The sequence below is a fragment of the Ochotona curzoniae genome, unplaced genomic scaffold (assembly GCF_017591425.1).
Source record: "Ochotona curzoniae isolate NIBS_2020 unplaced genomic scaffold, NIBS_Ocur_1.0 contig_2692, whole genome shotgun sequence".
Classification (NCBI taxonomy): Eukaryota; Metazoa; Chordata; class Mammalia; order Lagomorpha; family Ochotonidae; genus Ochotona; species Ochotona curzoniae.
Genome location: NW_024465556.1, coordinates 16,626,233 through 16,646,759, shown reverse-complemented (window position 1 = coordinate 16,646,759; position 20,527 = coordinate 16,626,233). Strand labels below are relative to the sequence as shown.

Sequence of the window (20,527 nt, the reverse complement as noted above, 5' to 3'; positions counted from 1 at the left end):
TGCTGGCCCCTATATAGTCCTGTCCCATCCTTTACTTTCATTTCTGTTTTTTTTTTTTTTAATTTATTTTACTTTTGGGGCCAGCGTGGTTCCACAAAAGGCTAATCTGCCCGCAGCATCAATATTCCATATGGGCACCAATTCATGGCATACCTGCTCCACTTCTGATCCAGCTCCCTGCTTATAAACAGCGGTGGAGGATGGCCAAGTCCTTGGGCGCTTGCACCCATGTAGAAGATCTGTAAAGAAATTCCAACTACCTTTAGCTCAACTCTGGTCATTGTGGTCATTTGAGGAATGCACCAGCAGATGGTTTTAAAGATTTAAAAAAAATTAAAAAGCAGATTAAAAAAAGATTTATTTATTCATTTAAAAGGCAGTATGAGAGAGACAGAGGGAGAGAGATGTCTTAGATGTCTTCCATCTGCTGATTCACTCTCCAAATGGCCACAATCAGAACTGGGTTTATCCAAAGCCAGAATAAGATGCCTCCTCCAGGTCTCCCACCCTGTGGCAGGGGCTCAAGCACATGGGCCATCCTCTCTCCGCTGCTCTACCAGGTGTTCCAGAAAGGATCTGGATTGGAGGTGGAGCAGCTGGGACCTGACTGGTACCCATAGGGGATGCTGGTGTTGCATGCACCAGCCATACTAAGATACCTGCCCCAGTCTACATATTTTTTTAAACCAGCATATAAAAATTGTGGTGTGTGGGGTTAAGTGTGATGAACACTGAGCAACTGTATTATATTGTCTGATGATAAATCAAGGTAATTAGCATGTCTGTCACCTTAAAGTTTGGGTTTAGAACCTTTGGGCCCGGCTGCGCAGTGGCCTAGCAGTTAAAGTCTTCGCGTTGAACGCTCCGGGATCCCATATGGGCACCAATTCTAATCCTAGCAGCTCCACTTCCCATCCATCTCCCTGCCTGTGGCCTGGGAAAGCAGTTGAGGACACCCCAAAGCCTTGGGACCCTGCACTCCCATGGGAGACCTGGAAGAGGTTCCTGGCTCCTGGCCTCGGATCGGCAAAGCATCCGCCGTTGTGGTCACTTGGGGAGTGAATCATCAGACGTAGGATCTTCCTCTCAATCTCTCCTCCTTTCTGTATATGTGACTTTGTAATAAAAAATAAATAAATCTTTTAAAAAAATAGAACCTTCAAATTTCTCTTTATAAGTATATAATAATTTGTTATAAATTGGGGCCAACATGGTAGCCTAGTAGCTAGAGTTCACACCTGGCACACATCAGGATCCTACGTGGGCCCTGGTTCATGTTCTGGCTGCTCCACTTACTGTCCAACTCGCTGCTTGTGGACTAGAAAGGCAGTAGAGGACAGCCCAGGGCCTTGGGACTCTGCAACCATGTAGGAGACCTAGAGGAGGCTCCTGGCTCAGCTCCAGCCAGTTCACTTGGGAGCGAACCAGCGGATGGAGGATACTTCTGTCTGTCTCTCCTTCACTTTGTAGATCTGCCTTTCTAATAAAAACAAAGATGGGAGGGGTGGGGGGGATCCCCAGCGCCTATAAAACTGTACTACATAATATAATGTAAGCAACAATAAAAAAAAAAAAGAAAAAAAAAAACCAAAAAAAAAAAAAAAACAAAGAAATCTTTTAAAAAAATTGTTGTAAACCTCATCTATCCTACCATGCTATAGAAGGTGTACTGTATTTTCTGTCTTCAGAGTTCATGAGCAGCCTCTTGGAACTTGACCCCTGCTCAGATTTATATACTCATTCTGACTTAAAAAAAAATTTTTTTTTTCTATTTTATTTATTTGAAAGAGTTACAGAAAGAGATACCTTTCTTTTTTTTTTAAGATTTATTTTTATTGGAAAAGCAGATTTACAGAGAGAAGGAGATACAGAAAGATCCTCCATCTTCAGGTTCAATCCCCAGTTGGCTACAGGGACTGAAGTTGAGCTGGTCTAAAGCCAGGAGCCAGGAGCTTCTTCTGGGTCTCCCACTTGGGTTCAGGGTCCTAACGCTTTGGACCGTCCTCTGCTGCTTTCCCAAGCCAGAAGCAGGAAGCTGAAATGAAAGTAAAACACCAGGGCATGAACTGATGCCCATGTGGGATCCTGGCATTTGCATGGTGAAGAGTTAGCTTCTGAGCGATCACCTGGGCCCACATTCGGAACTTTTTTTTTAAAGATTTATTTTTATTTTTATTGGAAAGGCAGATATACAGAGAGGAGAGAGACAGAGAGGAAGATCTTCCATCCGATGATTCACTCCCCAAGTGAGCGCAACGGGCCCGATACTATGCCGATCCAAAGCCAGGAGCCTCTTCCGGGTCTCCCACGCGGGTGCAGGTTCCCAAAGCCTTGGGCCGTCCTCGACTGCTTTCCCAGGCCACAGGCAGGGAGCTGGATGGGAAGCAGGGCTGCCTGGGATAGAACCGGCGCCCATATGGGATCCCGGGCATGCAAGACGGGGACTTTAACCACTGCGCCACCGCGCCAGGCCCCCACATTCTGAACTTTTGAGCTTTTTGGGAGAGGACAAATTAAGGGCCTATCTGCTTACAAGCCCTTGGGATCCTTGGGAATGTTAACTTCTCTCTGTTGTTTGCAGTAATCACTGGCCAGTATCGGAATGGCGTAATTTCAGCCAGAACTCGGATTGATGTTCTTTTGGACACTTTTAGAAGAAAGCAACCCTTCACTCACTTCCTCGCCTTCTTCCTCAATGAAGCGGAGGTTCAGGAAGGATTTCTGAAGTTTCAGGAGGCAGTTCTGGAGAAGTGCTCCAAGGTAAGCAGCAAGAAAATAAAACACAGCTTGAAGAAGCCAAATGTGTGGAAAAAAAAAAAAGAGGGCCCGGCGCAGTGGCGCAGTGGTTGGGGTCCTCGCCTTGCATGCCTGGGATCCCATGTGGGCTCCGGTTCTAATCCCGGCGGCCCCTCTTCCCATCCAGCTCCCCGCTTGTGGCCTGGGAAAGCAGTCCAGGACAGCCCAAAGCCTTGGGACCCTGCACCCGCATGGGAGACCCCTAAGAGGTTCCTGGTTCCTGACTTTGGATCGGCAAAGCCCTGGCCGCTGCGGTCACTTGGGGAGTAAATCATCGGATGGAAGATCTTCCTCTCTGTCTCTCCTCTCTGTACATCCGCCTTTCCAATAAAAATAAAAATTAAAAAAAAAAAAAAGAAAAAAAAAGAAAGAAAAAAGACCAAAAATCTTTTTTTAAAAGATTTATTTATTTTTTATTACAAAGTCAGACATACAGAAAAGAGGAGAGGCAGAGAGGAAGATTCTTCATCCGATGATTTACTCCCCAAGTGACCGCAGCGGCCAGTGCTTTGCCGATCCAAAGTCAGGAACCAGGAACCTCTTAGGGGTCTCCCATGCGGGTGCAGGGTCCCAAGGCTTTGGGGTGTCCTCAACTGCTTTCCCGTGCCACAAGCAAGGAGCTGGAAAGGAAGTGGAGCTGCCGGGATTAGAACTTGCTCCCATATGGGATACTGGCGCGTTCAAGGCAAGGACTTTAACTGCTAGGCCACGCCACCAGACCCAAAAATACAAAAATGTGCCACAACTTGACAGCAGCTACCTAAAATGATGACTCTTCCTGGTGATTTTTTATAATACCAAACAAAAAACTTTGGATACACTATGGATATATCAAATGTAGTTTATTGAAAAGAGCTGAGGAAATGGAGCCTCTTAAAAACAGGTTTTATTTATTTGTTAGTTTATTTACTTATGGGATCTAAGTGTAGCTTTTTGAAAAGAGCAAAGAAAATAGTGGGAAATGCTATTGTGTCATGTTTTCTAATATGTGTGTATATGTGTGCGTGTGTGTATGTTAGGAAAGTGTCACAGAACTGGAGCTGGTCTAAAATCAGGTACCAGGAACAACTTTGACCAAGCACTTGGTCTGTTGTGCTCTCCCAGGCACGTTAGTAGGGAGCTGGCTCAGAAGTTGAGCAGTTGGGAATCAGGTTGACCCCCATACAGGATCCGGTGCCACAGGTGGAGACCTGATCTACTATACTGTGGCTCCGGCCCCATCAGTCTTCTAAAAAAAAGTCCCTATGGTCATCTTTTCCTCACACTAACCTCTGGCGGACACAGTTCTGCACTTCACTATAGTTTAATCTTTTGCGAATGTCATATGTCAGGCGTGTATGATGTCTTGATACTCATATCAAGTGGTCATATTTTTAAAGAAAAATTTATTTATTTTTATTGGAAAGGCAGATTTATAGTGAAGCTGGTTCACTCCCCGGGTGACTGCAATGGCTGGAACTGAGCCAGTCTGAAACCAGGAGCCAGGAGCTCTTCCAGGTCTCCCATGCAGGTGCAGGATCCCAAGGCTTTGGGCCGTCGTCAACTGCTTTCCCAGGCCACAAGCAGGGGGCTGGATGGGAAGAGGGGCCGCCGGGATTAGAACCAGTACCTGGATATGATCCTGGTGTGTGCAAGGCAAGGACTTTAACCAGTAGGCTACCATGCCAGGCTCCCAGTGGTCATATTTTTTTAACCACTACTGAATGGTATTCTACTTACAGGTGGGTTCATTTGGTTTTCCATTTACCCACTGGAGGATATTTGGGTTTTTCTGGTTTTTGGCATCCCCTGGCAGAACTGCTGGAAGCATTGGTTCTGTGTGAACCAAAGTTACCATTTCTTTATTGCGCCAGTGGGTGAACAGAGGGCCTGTGACATTCTGCATCCTTACCAGCAATGTGGGAAAATTCACTTCCTCCATGTTTCTGCCAGCCTTTGATGGTGTCATTGTGTTTAATGTAGTGACATCTCACCATGGATTTAATTTGTGTTTCTCTAATGGCCAATGGAGTTGAGTTTTTTTTTAAAACATTTTTCTGATTTTTTTTTCCTTCCCATCATCCCTACATCTCTGTTGAGGTCTCCATGTCTTGTTTTGTCTTCTTACTGTGAGTTTTTAGTGTTCTTTATGTATGTTGTGGATTTAACTCAAGGGTATGCAGTTTACAAATATATAACCCTTTTGAAGTGACTGACTTTACATTTTTTAAAGATTGACTTATTTATTTGAAAGGCAGAGTTAGGGAGAAAGAGATGGAGAGTCAAACAAGGAGAGATTTTCCATCTGCTGGTTCACTCTCCAGATGGCCAAACTGAAGCCAGGTGTCAGGAGCTTCTTCTGGAGCTCCCATGTGAATGCAGGGACCCAGGAACTTGGGCGATCCTCCACTGCTTTTCTAGGCATATCAGTAAGGAGCTGGATTGGAAGTGGAGCAGTTGGGATTTGAACCAGCACTGCAGACAGTAGCTGTATATGCTACAACACAACACCGAACCTGACATTTATGTCTTTAAACATAAATGTCTGTGAGTCATATATTCATGTGTGTAAATGTTATTAGTGAACCATCACAATGTCATTTTCTCTCCTTCATATTTCATAGGAAGATGATTTAATTCTCAGTGGAAATAGAAGATGGTGCAGATCAGGGAATTTCAATAATGGCTAATAATTTTTTGGTGAGCTGGGGCTGTTAGGTTTTGAAGTCATTGCACCTTATGAATAACAACTAATTCAAACTTAGCCATTGTGTGTTCTTTAGAATGATACAGTTACCTAGTGTGAGATAAGCAGAGTATAACAAATGTGCCTTTTTATTCTGTGTGTGGCTGGGTGTGTGCAGGTGTGGGTGTGCTTTTGCACGTGTGCTTCCTCTCTTTCATGTCGCTTGCGGGCATGGGCTGACAAAGAGTGAATATTGAAATGATTACTTGAATTCAGCAGAATGAGGTTGTCTGCTGTGAACATCATGCTGGCCTTAATCAGCCTGAAGTGCCTCCTTTCTGCTTTCCGGGGACCGCACACTGACACAACCCTCTTTCCTGCTTTTAAATCAAGTCTTGGTAACAGCAGGTAATAAGTAAAGGACCATTATCTGAATTGTGTGGAAGAGATTTTTAGTGAGTTTCCTTCTGATGTTAGAATGACAGGCAGGTGGCTATAAAGGCCTGTAGGTATTTTCCAGTTGCACTCTGCATTTATGGCTCCAATTTAGGTGAGTTCCCTTCTGGAAGCTTTGAAGAACATAATCTGTGCAGGAAGATGACAGTTTATCATTCAGGCTTGTTTTGGTTCCTCAAATTCATCTGACCTCTCTAATAGAGTTTCCATATTCTAAAAGAAATTGTCTCAACTCAACATTTCCTTATAAGAAAAAAGTAGCATTACATGGGTATTTGTTACAATATTAAAATTATGTTATACACATGGCTTTGTAATACGCTTTTTACTTAATATGCTTATGGTTAATACAGCTTTTTTTCTTTTTTTGAAGATATATAAAAGGCAGAATTGCAGATAGGGAGGGAAGGGAAAGAGAGAGCGAAAAAGAGATAGAGATCTTCAATTCAGTGGTTTACTCCCGAAATGGCTGCAATGGCCTGGGACTGGGCCAGGCCGAAGCCGGAGCCTGGAACCCATTTTGGGTCTCCCACATGGGTGGCAGGGGCCCAAGCAGTTAGGCCATCTCCCACAACCTTCCTATGCAGAAATAAACAGGGAGCTGGCGGGGAAGTGGATCAGCTGGAACTTGAACCAGTACCCAGGTAGGATTGCAAGTGGCTCAACCCAGTGTGCCAAAATGCTGGTCCCGTAATTATTACTTTTGATATGAAATGTATCTAATGGGTATACCCTGATTTATTGTTAATCAATCTGAATACTGAATGGAATTGTTTCTGCTCATCTGTATATGCATCTTTATGTCTTTTTCAGTTTCTTTGGAGTAAATTCTAAGAATGGGTTACGGGAATCAAAACTTTAACTTTTTTTATGATTTTACTGACTTATTTACATAGGGTGTAATGCACCTATTTTTTTAAAGATATATTTTTTTATTAAAGATTTATTTATTTTTATTACAAAGTCAGATATACAAGAGAGGAAGAGAGATGGAGAGGAAGATCTTCCGTCCAATGATTCACTCCCCAAGTGAGCACAACGGCCGGTGCTGTGCTGATCCGAAGCCAGGATCCAGGAACTTCTTCTGGGTCTCCCACACGGGTGCAGGGTCCCAAGGCCTTGGGCCATCCTCGACTGCTTTCCCAGACCACAACCAGGGAGCTGGATGGGAAGTGGAGCTGCTGGGAATTAGTACCAGCACCCATATGGGATTCTGGCACGTTCAAGGCAAGGACTTTAGCTGCTGGGCCACGCCGCTGCGCCTAAGATTTATTTATTTTTATTGGAAAGGCAAAGCCACAGAGAGGAGTTACAGAGAGAAAGATATCCCCTCCACTTAGGGTTTATTCCCTAAGGGGTTGCAATGACCAGAGCTAAGCTGATCCAAAACCAGGATCCAGGAACTTCTGGGTTTCCCATTTGGGTGCAGGGTCCCAAGGCTTTGGGCCAACCTCTACTACTTCCCAGGGCATAAGCAGGGTGCTAGATGGGCAGTGGAGCAGCCAGGACATGAACTGATACCTATATGGGATCCTGGAATGTGCAAGGCGAGGATTTAGGCACTGGGCCACAGCGCGTCCTGTAATGCACCTATTTTGAGAGCCCTGGCTGTTGCAGACATTTGAGAGTGAATCAACAGATGAAAGTACTCCGTCTCTCTTTTTCTTTTTTTCTCTCCCTAAATTTCAAATAAATCACTAAAAATGAAAAGAAAATACCATATACATCACATATGATCTAAAAAGGACTTTTGTTCACTTTATGTCTTCCCTCGGTGCTGGTTCAGGACTTCAAAGATTAGATTCTTCATCTTTAAAAAATACTTGATAGCAAAGTACATTAAAATAAATTAAATCAGGGCCTGGCGGCGTGGTCTAGCGGCTAAAGTCCTAGTCTTGAACGCGCCGGGATCCCATATGGACGCCAGTTCTAATTCCAAAAGCTCCACTTCCCATCCAGCTCCCTGCTTGTGGCCCAACTCAGTGGGCCCGACTGGATTCTTAGCTTGGGAACTCACAGACCTAGTCAAGTTGTTGGCCATACTGTTGGTTGAAGGCATTGGGAAGAATCTGGTCCCTGACATCTGATCTTCTATCAAATTTCTTGTTATACCTCTTGTCTTTGACTTCTGCCACTAGCCAAAGATTCTGCTTTTTAGATTTGTGGGTATGGATTAGACTTATTGGAATAATCTTCCTCTCTTACGGTGGCACAGTCCCAGGGTTGACAGCAAATTCAGATTCCACCCACAGTCAGTGGGGACTCTCTCACAGCTGTTGTTTTTCATTGTTGAACACTGCTGTGAAGCTCACCTTTTGATGCCATGAGCTGATCTCTTGTTCCTTTAAAATTGTTTGTCCTCTTTTTCCCTCTTTGTGTTGCTGTGTCCATTTCCTTGACCTCACCCTTGACTCTCAAAGAAAACTAATTTGTTTTCTCCATAAAATTTCCTGGCATTGTCTTCCTTTGTGCCCGTCAGACATGTGCAGCATGTTGTTCAACTGCAAGCATTACCCCCATCATCTCTGCGCTCAGCTTCCTAAGCCTCAGTGTTTAGTGTGAGATTTGGCTGCTCACAGATCTCAATAGGGGATTTTTTCACCTCTGTGGTCTGCTGTAAGTTACACCTTTTTTTTTTCTCCACTCTTTGTCTCTTGTGTTAAGATTCAGAGATGTTGCACTGTCTGCAATTTCAAGAAGTGCATTACAACCTGAATATCTCTCCATCATTGATAACCAGTAATGTTGCTATAATGCTACTTTATCTCACAGCAGGGTTCAGTAGAATGCACAGCAGTAATGAAAAACAGTAATTCAAAACTGTGTGACGGAGCCTTTTGCAGGTGTGTAGATCTGCCTGCAGCAACAGGGGAGTTCTCAGGCGGCTCAGCCTTGGAAGGTTGTAGCCGCAGAAATGGCACAGTGCCGTTTGTGTTACGGTGTGAAGGCTGGAGCTGGGCAGGGGTGGCTGGGTGTGTCTGGGACTCTCCTGCAACCTCAGTTAAGATGGTTCTTTTTCTACCTACTATATTCACTGAAGCAGAAAGCCTTATAGAAACCTTCTAGTGTATTCTTCATAGGTAAAGGGCAATGTAGGCTTTGTTGTCTTTTTTTTTTTCTAAAAGATATATTTACTTTTATTGCAAAGTCAGATATACAGAGAAGAGGAGAGACAGAAAGATCTTCTGTCTGATGGTTCCACTCCCCAAAGAGCTGCAATGGCCAGGGCTGAGCCAGTCCAAAGCCAGGAGCCAGGAGCCCGGAGCCTCTTCCAGGTCTCCCATGTGGGTACAGAGTCACAAGGCTTTGTGTCATCCTCGACGGCTTTCCCAGGTCATAAGCAGGGAGCTGGATGGGAAGCGGAGCCACTGGGATTACAACTGGGAGCCATATGCGATCCCAGCGTGTTCAAGGTGAGAACTTGGGCTACCGTGCCAGGCTTGGCTTTGTTGTCTTGTGAACTAATTTAGGATGAAGAGGGGCTGGTTCTCTTTGTTAATAAGAAAAGCTATAAAACTTGAGTTCTGGTATTGGATAGGAAACTAGGAAAAGCAGATGTATATTGTAAGACTTATTTATTTTTTATCATTTGGATGGAGATGGTAGTTATGTATACATATCTGTTTTATAATTCATTTATATGCATTACTAAATGTGCACTGTGTGCCAGGTATACTTCATTGTGTGTGTTATGTCTTAACAATGGATACTTTGGGGCCCGGCGCAGTAGCCTAGTGTCTAAATTCCTCACCGCGTGTGTCTGGGATCCCAAATGGGTGCCAGTTCTAATCCCGGTGGCCCTGCTTCCCATACAGCTCCTTGCTTGTGGCTTGGGAAAGCAGACGAGGATGACCTGAATCTTTGGGACCCTGCACCGTAGGGGAGACCTGGAAGAGGCCCCAGACTCCTGGCTTTGGATCAGCTCTGTTCCAGCCATTGTGGCTACTTGGGGAGTGAAAAAATAGACAGAAGACCTTCCTCTCTGTCTTTCCTGCTCTCTGTATATCTGACTTTCCAATAAAAATAAAATAAATCTTACAAACAAACAATATCAATGGACTCTTTCCTCTTCTGTGTGGGGGAAATGGACTTCCTACAGTGTTGTGAGGTAAATCAGCTAGAGGGGTGTCCAGTGGTCATCCAGAGGAGAGATTTGTAGTGGTTGGAGAAGGCTTGATAGTGGAGATACGCATCATGGGGCTTTTCTTTTTATTAGTTGAAAAATATATCCAGAATCAGACAAATAGAAACAAAGAGAGCTGCCATCTGCTGGTTCATTCTCCACGTGCCCACAGGAGCTGGAGGCGGGTCAGGCTGCAGAGACGCACCCGCAGCTCTGTCCAGGTTCCCTTGTGGGTGGCAAGGACTCAGGTACCTGAGCTTCATGTGCTGCCTCCCCTGGGAAACATTTGCAGGAAGCTGTGATGAGAAGTAGTGCTGGAATTCCAACGCAGGCAGTTTGATTGGGGTGTTGGCATCCCAAGTGGGTGGGGAGCGTAGAAAATGAGTAAGGGAAGAAAAGGATGGTAGTTAAGAGTAGACAGGAAGGATCGGCATTGTGTCACCATAGCTAAAGCCATTGCTTGCAACATTAGCAACTCATATGAGTACCAGTTCAAATCCCAATTGCTACTGATTCACTCCCTAAATGCCCGCAACAGCTGGGGCTGGAATAAGCTGAGCTAGGAGCCTGGAAATCCATTCAGGACTCCTGCATAAGTGGCAAACACTCAAGCCCTTGAAGCATCATGTACTGCTTTCCTCAGCACACTAGTAGGAAGCTTGGCTAGAAGAAGAGTAATTTGGACTCTGGGGCCTGGCATGATAGTGTAATGGTTAAGGCCCTCGCCTTGAACATGCCAGAATCCCATATGGGCGCCGGTTCTAATCCCAGCAGCCCCACTTCCCATCCAGCTCCCTGCTTGTGGCCTGGGAAAGCAGTCGGGGACGGCCCAAAGCTTTGGGACCCTGCACCCATGTGGGATACCCGGAAAGAAGTTCTTGGCTCCTGGCTTCGGTTTGGTGCAGCACTGGCCATTGTAGCCGCTTGGGGAGTGAATCAATGGACGGAAGTTCTTCTCTCTCTCCTCCTCTCTGTATATCTGCCTTTCCGATAAAATAAGTAAATCTTTAAAAAAAATTGGACTCTGACTGGCACTCAGATATAGAAAATGGATGTCTCAAGTAGTGGCTTGATGTGCTATACCACAGTGCCCATCCCCATGCAAAGTAATTGAGAAGAGCTATGTAGGATGCGCTGAGAGTAAGTAGGCTGTTGACACAGCTTAATGAACGTTATCATAGGTCTGTGACATAATAAGGAGTCTGCTTGAGATATTTCAGAGATCTCTAAATAGTGATTACCTTATAATGTTGATAGGCAGAGTAGGTGAATTAATAAGTTTAAGGTGTTTAGAGCAGATGATGGTGCAAGGCTATTTGTGAGTGTTTGCTGCTGTTATGATTATTTATCTGCTCAAAAGAATGTGTAACAATTTCAGGGATCACAGTGTAGAGGTGAGTGGAGAGTGGCATCACGAAGCTCCTGCGGGACCAGCTGGATCAGGGTTGCTTGTCCTGTCACTCTAACAGTTGTGTTTGAGAATAAATGAGGGATTGGTGGATGCATTAGTAGCTAGTGCTTTTAAGTAAGCTGTGGAGGAGTGGTGGTGCTTCCAGAAAGGCAGGCCTCAATGTTCTTTGTGCTCCTGTAGTGGTGTGGGAATGCATCCTTGAGTGAAAGGACTCACTGTCCAGTGGGTAACAATACTTCGACAACACCTGAGAAAAACTTTTTCTCTGTCAGTATAGCAGCTCATGCTTTAACATTTGTTCTTTACTTTAAAAACCCTCACCATGTTGTTATTTTTTCTGAATATATAGAATTAAAATCTGGAATAACCCAACTCTTTTTTCTGATATTTACTATAGTCTAACAAGGATTTTCATTAATAATCCATAGAGTCTCAAATCAAAGTCAGATTTCCCGAGCATTCTTAGAGAATCATGGAAATGACTCAGCAGTGCTTGGTTTAGCTCCTGATGCTGCTTTCAAAGGGAGAGCAAAGATGGTATTTTGTTTGATGTTGCATAATCACATATAAAGCAATAAAAAGGGAAAGCTTGTCTATATTCTATACTGCTGTATGCCAGAGACTTACTTCATCCACATGGGTTTCATTTAATCCTCAGAACAAACCTGAGGCTACAAGTACCATCTGTGTCATAGATGATGAAAGTTTCAGAGCTGCTGGATGACTTCCCTTGGGGTCATGCTGCTAATGTGTGGCAGAATTAGAACTTGAACCTAGGCCTACCTCTGCAAAGCCAAATGCTCTTTTCACCCTCTGCCTTATTTGGAAAAACATGTGAGTGAGGTTCATGTTGCCTGCCTAGAAGTGGTTTTCATGATTTGCTTATAAAAGAAAATACATTTAGCAGAGGGAAGTCTCCCTTCCTCATTTCTTCTTCTTGTTTGCTTCTGGGAATCCTCAAAAATACTTGTCTTGTTACCAGGTACTTATTCATAGGTTTTGTGGGAACATGTTAAGAAAAACTAACCTTTGAATCAGAGGGGAAGTAGACTATTTGCCCTGTTTTACAGAGGAGAAGGCCAAGGCCTGGAGTAGTGAGGTGACATGTCAGATTAAGCTGGTCTAACAGGGTTGGAATTTTGTTTTTTTTTTTTTTTAAAGATTTATTTTTATTATTTTTTATTGGAAAGGCGGATATACAGAGAGGAGAGACAGAGAGGAAGATCTTCCGTCCGATGATTCACTCCCCAAGTGAGCCGCAACGGGCCGATACTATGCCGATCCGAAGCCAGGAGCCTCTTCCAGGTCTCCCACGCGGGTGCAGGGTCCCAAAGCTTTGGGCCGTCCTCGACTGCTTTCCCAGGCCACAGGCAGGGAGCTGGAAGGGAAGCGGGGCTGCCGGGATTAGAACCGGCGCCCATATGGGATCCCGGGCGTGCAAGGCGAGGACTTAACCACTTGCGCCACCGCGCCGGGCCCGGAATTTTGTTTTTTAAAGATTTATTTATTTATTGGAAAGTCAGATATACAGAGAGGAGGAGAGACAGAGAGGAAGATCTTCTGTCCGATGATTCACTCCCCAAGTGAGTGCAACAGCTGATGCTATGCCGATCCGAAGCCAGGATCCAGGAACTTCTTCCAGGTCTCCCACATGGGTTCAGGGTCCCAAAGCTTTGGGCTGTCCTCGACTGCTTTCCCAGGCCACAAGTAGGGAGCTGGATGGGAAGTGGAGCTGCCAGGATTAGAACTGCCATCTATATGGGATTCTTGCGCGTTCAAGGCGAGGACTTTAGCTGCTAGGATATGCCGCCGGGCCCTGGAATTATTTTTAAAATATTTTATCTGTTTGGAAGTGGAGTGACAGAGAGAATTATGACAGGGGGCCTGACACGGTAGCCTAGTGTTTAAATTCCTCACTTTATACATGCTGGGATCCCATATGGCCACTGGTTCTAATCCTGGCTGCCCAGCTTCCCATCCAGCTCGTTGCTTGCGGCCTGGGAAAACAGTTGAGGACAGCCCAAAACCTTGGGACCCTGCACCTACGTGGAAGACCTGGAAGAGCTCCTGGCTCCTGGCTTTGGATCAGCTTAGCTCCAGCCATTTGCGGCCACTTGGGGAGTGAACCATCGGATGGATGATCTTCCTCTCTGTCTCTCCTCTTCTCTTTATATCTGACTTTGCAATAAAAAAAATTAAATGAAAATAAAAATCAGTTTGTATTTTTTTTTAAAAGGCCCAAACGAGAATTACAGACAGAAAGAGCGATTTTTTTCCATCCACTGGTTCTTTCTGCAAAAGCGTGCTAGGCCAGGCAGAAGCCAGGAGCCAGGAATTCCATTCATGTCTCCCAGGTGTGACAGGGACCCACGTACTTGACTCATCGTCTGCTGCTTCTGAGATGTGTCATTAGGCAGCTAGGTTGGAAGCAGAACATCTCAGACTTGAACTGGCACTCCAGTCTGGGTAGTGAGAGTACCAAGCAGCACCTTAATGTGCTGCACCATATGCGTACCCGTGGACTTAGAACCTGTGACTATTCCGGGCTTAAAGGCCTTTTTAGCTAAAACACAGGTCTTTGTTATTCTTGGATGTCCTAAAAGACAATATATGTGGATATCATTGGAGGGTAAGGTTTTGCCTCTCTTGGCATGGGTCATCCAGGCAGAGAGCTATACATTATTTAAGTCCGTGTGCTATATACTTAGATCATATTGTTAGAGGTTCTTTTTTTTTTTTGAGATTTATTTATTTTTATTGCAAAGTTAGATATACAGAGAGGAGGAGAGACCAAGAGGAAGATCTTCTGTCCAATGATTCACTCTCCAAGTAGCCACAATGGCTTGAGCTTAGCCGATCTGAAGCCAGGAGCCAGGAGCTGCTTCGGGGTCTCCCACGAGGGTGCAGGGTCCCAAGGCTTTGAGCCGTCTTCGCCTGCTTTCCCAGGCCACAGGCAGGGAGCTGAGTGGGAAGTGGGGCTGCTGGGACATGAACTGGTGCCCATATGGGATCCCGGCACATGCAAGGTGAGGACTTCAGCCACTAGGCTACGCCGCAGGGCCCAGGGATTGTTTTTGCTTTTGTTTTTAATGTGTGGTGGAGCATGACCTTGTTGGGGTGTGTCTGAAGAGAGGCTTCCTTTCTGTTTGCCAGTGGCTCTGTAGATGCAGTTGGGTATGTCTGTCCTATCTGTCTGTAAGCTTTCAGGAAGCAGAGAGTGTTCCATGGCAGGTTAGCCTGTCTCACTCTCTACTGGTCTTTTTTAATGTTGAGGTCTTCAGTTGTTGCTACTTACCATTAATTGTTTATACTGACAACCTTACCAGCAGTTCTGCTGCAGAGGAGCCTGGAGTGCAAGGCTTTATAAAGTGCCGTCAGTGGAGGGCCTGAGATGATGCAGTGGTTGCTGATGTAAATCATAACCTACAGTCTGAACAAGAGTTCAGGTTGTGCGCTGGGGGCTGCCAATCAAGGCTTGACCTTGATCTGTGGATTGGGACGTAGACTTGTACCTGTTTCCTGTGGAGGTAGAGTCTGCATGCACCCTGCCTGCTTGTAGGTGAGATCTGACATATATTAACAGATAAAAACTGAGGCTCAGAAACAGTGGGACTTAGGGAAAAATACATTTATTCCCCTCTGGACAAAACTGCCTGGGAAATTCCTGTTACTTCACCTTTTGCTTCTGCCTGCTGGGTGGAAGGTCAGTACCATCAGGGTTTTCAGGCGCCAGCCTGGGTGGCCAACCTAATGGAGCCAGGCAGTTCCAACTCCATGTAATGGGGAAATTGGAGCAGGGCCCAGCATAATTAAACCCCTGGAGTAAGGAATTTGATGTTGGTCTTTATTCATTTCAGTGAACGGACTTGTGGCAAGAATATGATACATTCCGAGCAAAGAAAAACAGTGACTCTAGAGATTTATGCCATTGCCTTCTAGATTGTTTGGCTCTACATTCAATTTAGATAACCAGGAACAGAAAAGTTGTTTTTTTTTCTTGGTGGATGTAATTGGTAGGCAGGGAACCACTGAGGATGTTTTCCCCATTCATAAGAGACTGTCCAATAGGGTAAACCACTGTATATTGTATAATCTGCAGTGGAATTGAATACTTGAATTCTTATGACTCTCCCCAAATTCCCCAAAAGACTCCCAGCCATATCCTCTTTAGGTATCCTCTCTCTTGCTTTTTCCATTGTGTTGCATTCTTTGTTTTTTGTTTCTTGATACACAGTGCTTCTTTGGCAAGTGAAGTTGTGTTAGCTAAAGGCTCCCAAAGAGAGAGGGAGAGGTAAGGAGTATTGTGAAACCTCCTTTTTCTACCTGGGCAGTAGGGCAGATTACAAGAGAAAAGGCTGGAAAATAAGAATAAAGGAGTTGAAAGGGCAGTGATATATGATAGTGGCAAATGATAAAGTAGGGAATATAAACCATTAGGTTTGTTTTACAGCCCTTACTTTACTAGTTGATTATCTCAGGTTGATCTAGGGAGGTGCTGGCAAGCTCTCTCAGAAGTTTAGAATTGTGTCTGGTTCTCACAGTCAGGTCCTGGCTATTTCTTCTCCTTATTTTTCCCTCCAGCTGCTATTCTTTTTTTTTTTTTTTCTTTCTTTCCTTCTTTCCTTTTTTTAAAGTGGCACCAAGGGTAGGCCTGTGGCACAGCTGGTTCAACTGCTGCTGGGGATGCTTGTATCAGAGAGTTGGTTTAAGTCCTGGATCCTCTGCTTCCAGTTTGGATTCTTTTTTTCTTTTCTTTTCTTTTTTTTTGAAGAGTTATTTATTTATTGGAAAGTCAGATATACAGAGAGGAGGAGAGACAGAGAGGAAGATCTTCTGTCCGATGATTCACTCCCCAAGTGAGCGCAACAGCTGATGCTATGCCGATCCGAAGCCAGGATCCAGGAACTTCTTCTGGGTCTCCTACACGGGTGCATGGGCTGTCCTCGACTGCTTTCCCAGGCCACAAGCAGGGAGCTGGATGGGAAGTGGAGCTTCCGGGATAGAACTGCCGTCCATATGGGATCCCGGCACGTTCAAGGCGAGGACTTTAGCTGCTAGGCCATGTCGCCAGGCCCCAGTTTGGATTCTTGCTAGCACCCTGGAGGCAGCAGTTGAGGACTCAGATACTTGAGCCACTGCCCCCCATTTGTGAGACTAAACTGAAGTTCTGGGCTCCTGGCTTAGAACTTGCAGAGTCCTAGCTGTTGGCATTTGGGAGATGAACCAGTGGGTGGAAGAGCACCCTTTCTCTCTCTGTCTCTCTGTATGTGTTGCTCTGCATTTCAAGTAGATGAATACTTTGAAAAAAGAGGAAATAGTGAAATTTTACCTTTAAAACCCTGAAAGTAACTTTTTCTTTTACATTTGTGCTTGGAGTCCTCTTAAAACCATTTTGATTGTGAGCTATGACACAGATCAGAGGACTGTACAGAACAAATGAATGATTTGTCTCCCCATTACTTCTTTGTTTCCCCACTTTGGGGCTGCTGGGAGCAGGAAGCTTGCAAGTATTCCAGACTGTATCCTTTTGTCTCTGTCTTCTTCCTTTCTTCTTCCTTCAGGGGCCAGCCACTGTCCTGTCTTTTACAGTAATGACATCTTAGTCCCAGAGTTGAGGCCCAAATGTCTATCTTCAATAATGCCCTAAAGGACTATTTTGGGGGGTGTGTGTGTGGTGTGTGTGTTGTGTGTGTGTGTGTGTGAAGGGATGTGTCAGGTTAAATGGTGTCCTGCCACTTTCTAGTCCCCAAACCTGTGACTATGTTACTGTCCCTTTTTTGGAGACTTTGAGATGTGATTAAGTTAAAGATCTTGAGTTGGGGTGGTTATTCTGCATTGGTAAGAGAGAAGATAGGATCATTAAAGCAGAGATCAAAGTGATGTGGCTGTGAGCCCAAGCTTGCTGGCAGCTTCTGGAAGCTGGAAAAAGTCAAGGGGTGGTCCACTTGAGAGCCTTGCTGATTCAGTGTAGAGCCCCATCTCCAGAAGGCACTCAGATAGTATCTAAGTTTGTATTATTGTAAGTCATTTAGTTTGTGTTTAAGTTGTTGCAGCAGCTACAGAAAACTGCTATGGGAAAAGCTTTTAAACTCAGAAAACTTGTAAGACTAACAATTTGTTTGCCTACTACTATTTTGCTCTTTCTCATTTGTATTTTTCTGACCTTAGATTTAATTATGCATTAGGATGAGTTACATGTCATGGCCCCTCACCCATAATTACTTCAGTGAATATTTCCCAAGATCAGGAACCTTCCTTTTTTTTATTTAGATGTAATAACCCCGCAGTTCTCAGTCGCAGCAAATTAAACAGTGATGATTTATGGAATTTTCCATGCATGCTCTAATTTTGTTAGTTAATTCAACAATGTTCTTTGTAGGCTTTCCCATTCCTTTACAGAATACAGTTCAGGATTAAGTGGTGTATCCAGTTGTCATATTCTCAAATCTAGAGCATTTGCACAGCCTTTCTTTGTCTTTCTCAACACGCTGATGTTTCTGAGCCCTGTGCCTCTTCCTCAGGAGTAGACTTAGATTCCACTTCCTGAGTGGAACATAGTGTTTAAGGGACAGCGTGTTGTTCTTGGAAGATAGCCATGCCTCCTCTTGGTGATGTTAATTTTGATATCACCCTGTCAGAGTGTTATTTAATTTCTTCACTGTGTAGTTGCTATTAGTTTTCCTTTCAACCTATAAACAATCTGTGGGAGGACATTTTCAGACTCCCATGCTTGCAAAATTATGATTTTCCAGCTCCTGTATTTTCTCTGTATTCATCAGTTGACATTTGATATTTGTCAGTAAGAAATAACCTTCTCTTGTGAGCATTTGATGCAGCAGTTCAGTTACTGCATCCCATTTTAGAATATCTGCCATCTTATACCAGAGTGCCTGGATTTAGTCCTAGCCCCTCTGCTCCCCTAGTTTCTCGCTAGTACACCCCCTAAAAGGCAGCAGGTGATGGCTGAAGTACTTGGATCACTTTAACCTACATATGAGACCCACACTGAGTTCTGACTTAAGCTTCTCCCAGTTCTGGCTGTTGTGTGCATTTGGGAGTGAACTAGAGGGTGGAGGTTCTTTCCCTGATTCTCTCTCTGCCTTTCAAATCAAATGAAAATTTGAAAGTTTTCAGAAAAAGAAGCACTTTATTCTCTCATCTCTCAATCATTGATATACAGAATCATGCATTTCTATTCTTCTATAGTTTATAAGTTACTATATTGTCTATTTTAATAAATTATTTGTTTATTAGATAGAGAATGCTTTCTTTTTTACTGCCTTTCCCCCAAATACTCACAGTGGCTGGGGGATGGACCAGGCCAAAACTAGGAACTCAGTCTTAGTCTGCCACATGGGTGGCAAGGACCTATCTACTTGAGCTGTCACTGCTGCCTACCAGGCTCTGTGTTAGCAGGAAGCTGGAGCCAGGAACTGGATGTTGAGTTGGAGCCCTGTACTTTAATATGGGATGTGGGTATGCCACGCTGTGTCTAAATCCTGCTAACCAACTCCAAGTGCTTTTCCTTTCCTTTCCTTTCCTTTTTGTGATGAAGTGATTGAGGCTGGCATTGTGGTACAGTAGGTTAAGCTGCCCTTTGCAGTGCTGGCCTCTGTTCGAAGGCCAGTTTGAGTCCTGTAACTCTGCTTTCAGTTTAGCTCCCTAATAATATGCCTGGGAAGGTAGCAGATCATGGCCAAATTTCTTGGGTTTCTGCCACCCGTGGTGGCTCTCTCCGTCCGTGTTGTCTTCCATCTCTCTGTAACTCTGCCTTTCAAGCAGAGTTTTTTTTTTTTTTTTTTAAAGAAAAGGCAGACTTTGAAGCTACTTTCTGTAGAATTTTGTTTTATTCCAAGGATTAATTTAGTGATAAACCTGTTTTTATGTGAGGTTTGTTCAAATGCATAAGGACTTGCCTCTTGCTATTACTTAGCCTCCTTTGAGCAGCATTTAATGGGGAGGAAATAATGCTGATTAAATTATAGGCTTTGGGGGATATGCCTGCTTGTTTTTTTCATTCCTAGCAGTGTTACCCTGGCAAGGTGGCTAATTTTCTCAGTGCCTCAGTTTCCTCATCTGTAAAACGTGTATACTGAGGGTACTCCCCTCATAGTCTACAACGTGCTCAAAGTGTGCCTGGAGCAGAGAAAGGGTTCAAAAGGTATGCACTATGAATGCTAGGGGAACAACTAATTTGGGGCAAGGCTGTGTATACTGGAGCCATTGAGGAGGGTCTTTTTAACATGTGCCTTTTCCGAAGTGACACATTGTGCCGCTGGTTAGAGCACCTGGGTAATAAGCCTAGCACTTGGGTTTCTTTGACACATTTAAAGCTGATTGTTTTTTTCTGTCACTTTCCATAACTGAGGCAATTTGGGCTGATGTGTGGAATCACAGAACTCTGTATCAGATGTAAAAATAGCTGAAGCTCCATTAACACTTAGAAAAGAAATAATCTATTAGCTACTGTTGCCAGGCAAAAATTAGGCAGGAAGTCTTAGGCAAACCAAGAACAGGATGCAAGCTGTCCACATTTGATAAATATGTTTCTCTGCCCTTGGGTTGTTGTATTAGGCTTAGGCTGGGTTCTGATGATGAGATAAAAACTTGAAGTTAGCAGTAGTATAATTGCTTTGCTTGCATAGGAGAAAGAAGAGTCAACATTTTTTTCTTTTTTTCATGTTCAGAACAAAACTGAAATACTGTGACTTATGTTAGTTACCATAAAAAGCAATTTATGGGCTTGGCGCTATGGCTCAGTGGCTAAATCCTCACCTTGCAACCACCAGGATCCTGTATGGGCACTGGTTCTTATCCTGGCTGTGCCATTTTCCATCCGGGTCCCTGCTTATGACCTAGGAGAGTAGTTGAGGATGACTGAATGCCTTGGGATTCTATACTGATGTGGGTGCAGGGTCCCAAGGCTTTGGGCCGTCCTCAACTGCTTTCCCAGGCCACAAGCAGGGAGCTGGATGGGAAGTGAGGCTGCCAGGATTAGAACCGGTGCCTATATGGAATCCCAGTGCATGTAAAGTAAGGAGTTTAGCCATAAGGCTATCGTGCCAGGTCCAAAGCA

General features: G+C 44.4%; 1 protein-coding gene across 6 annotated transcripts in view; it reads left to right on the top strand.

Moving 5' to 3' along the window:
• The window catches only part of ASCC1 (activating signal cointegrator 1 complex subunit 1), a 96,341-nt gene that overhangs the window by 16,698 nt on the left and 59,116 nt on the right, over positions 1-20,527 (top strand). For all 6 annotated transcript variants that reach the window (XM_040975914.1, XM_040975913.1, XM_040975911.1 and 3 more), the window contains one exon: positions 2,582-2,760. In XM_040975914.1, coding sequence (XP_040831848.1) covers positions 2,582-2,760 — 179 coding nt within the window. The remainder of the gene's footprint in view (positions 1-2,581; positions 2,761-20,527) is intronic.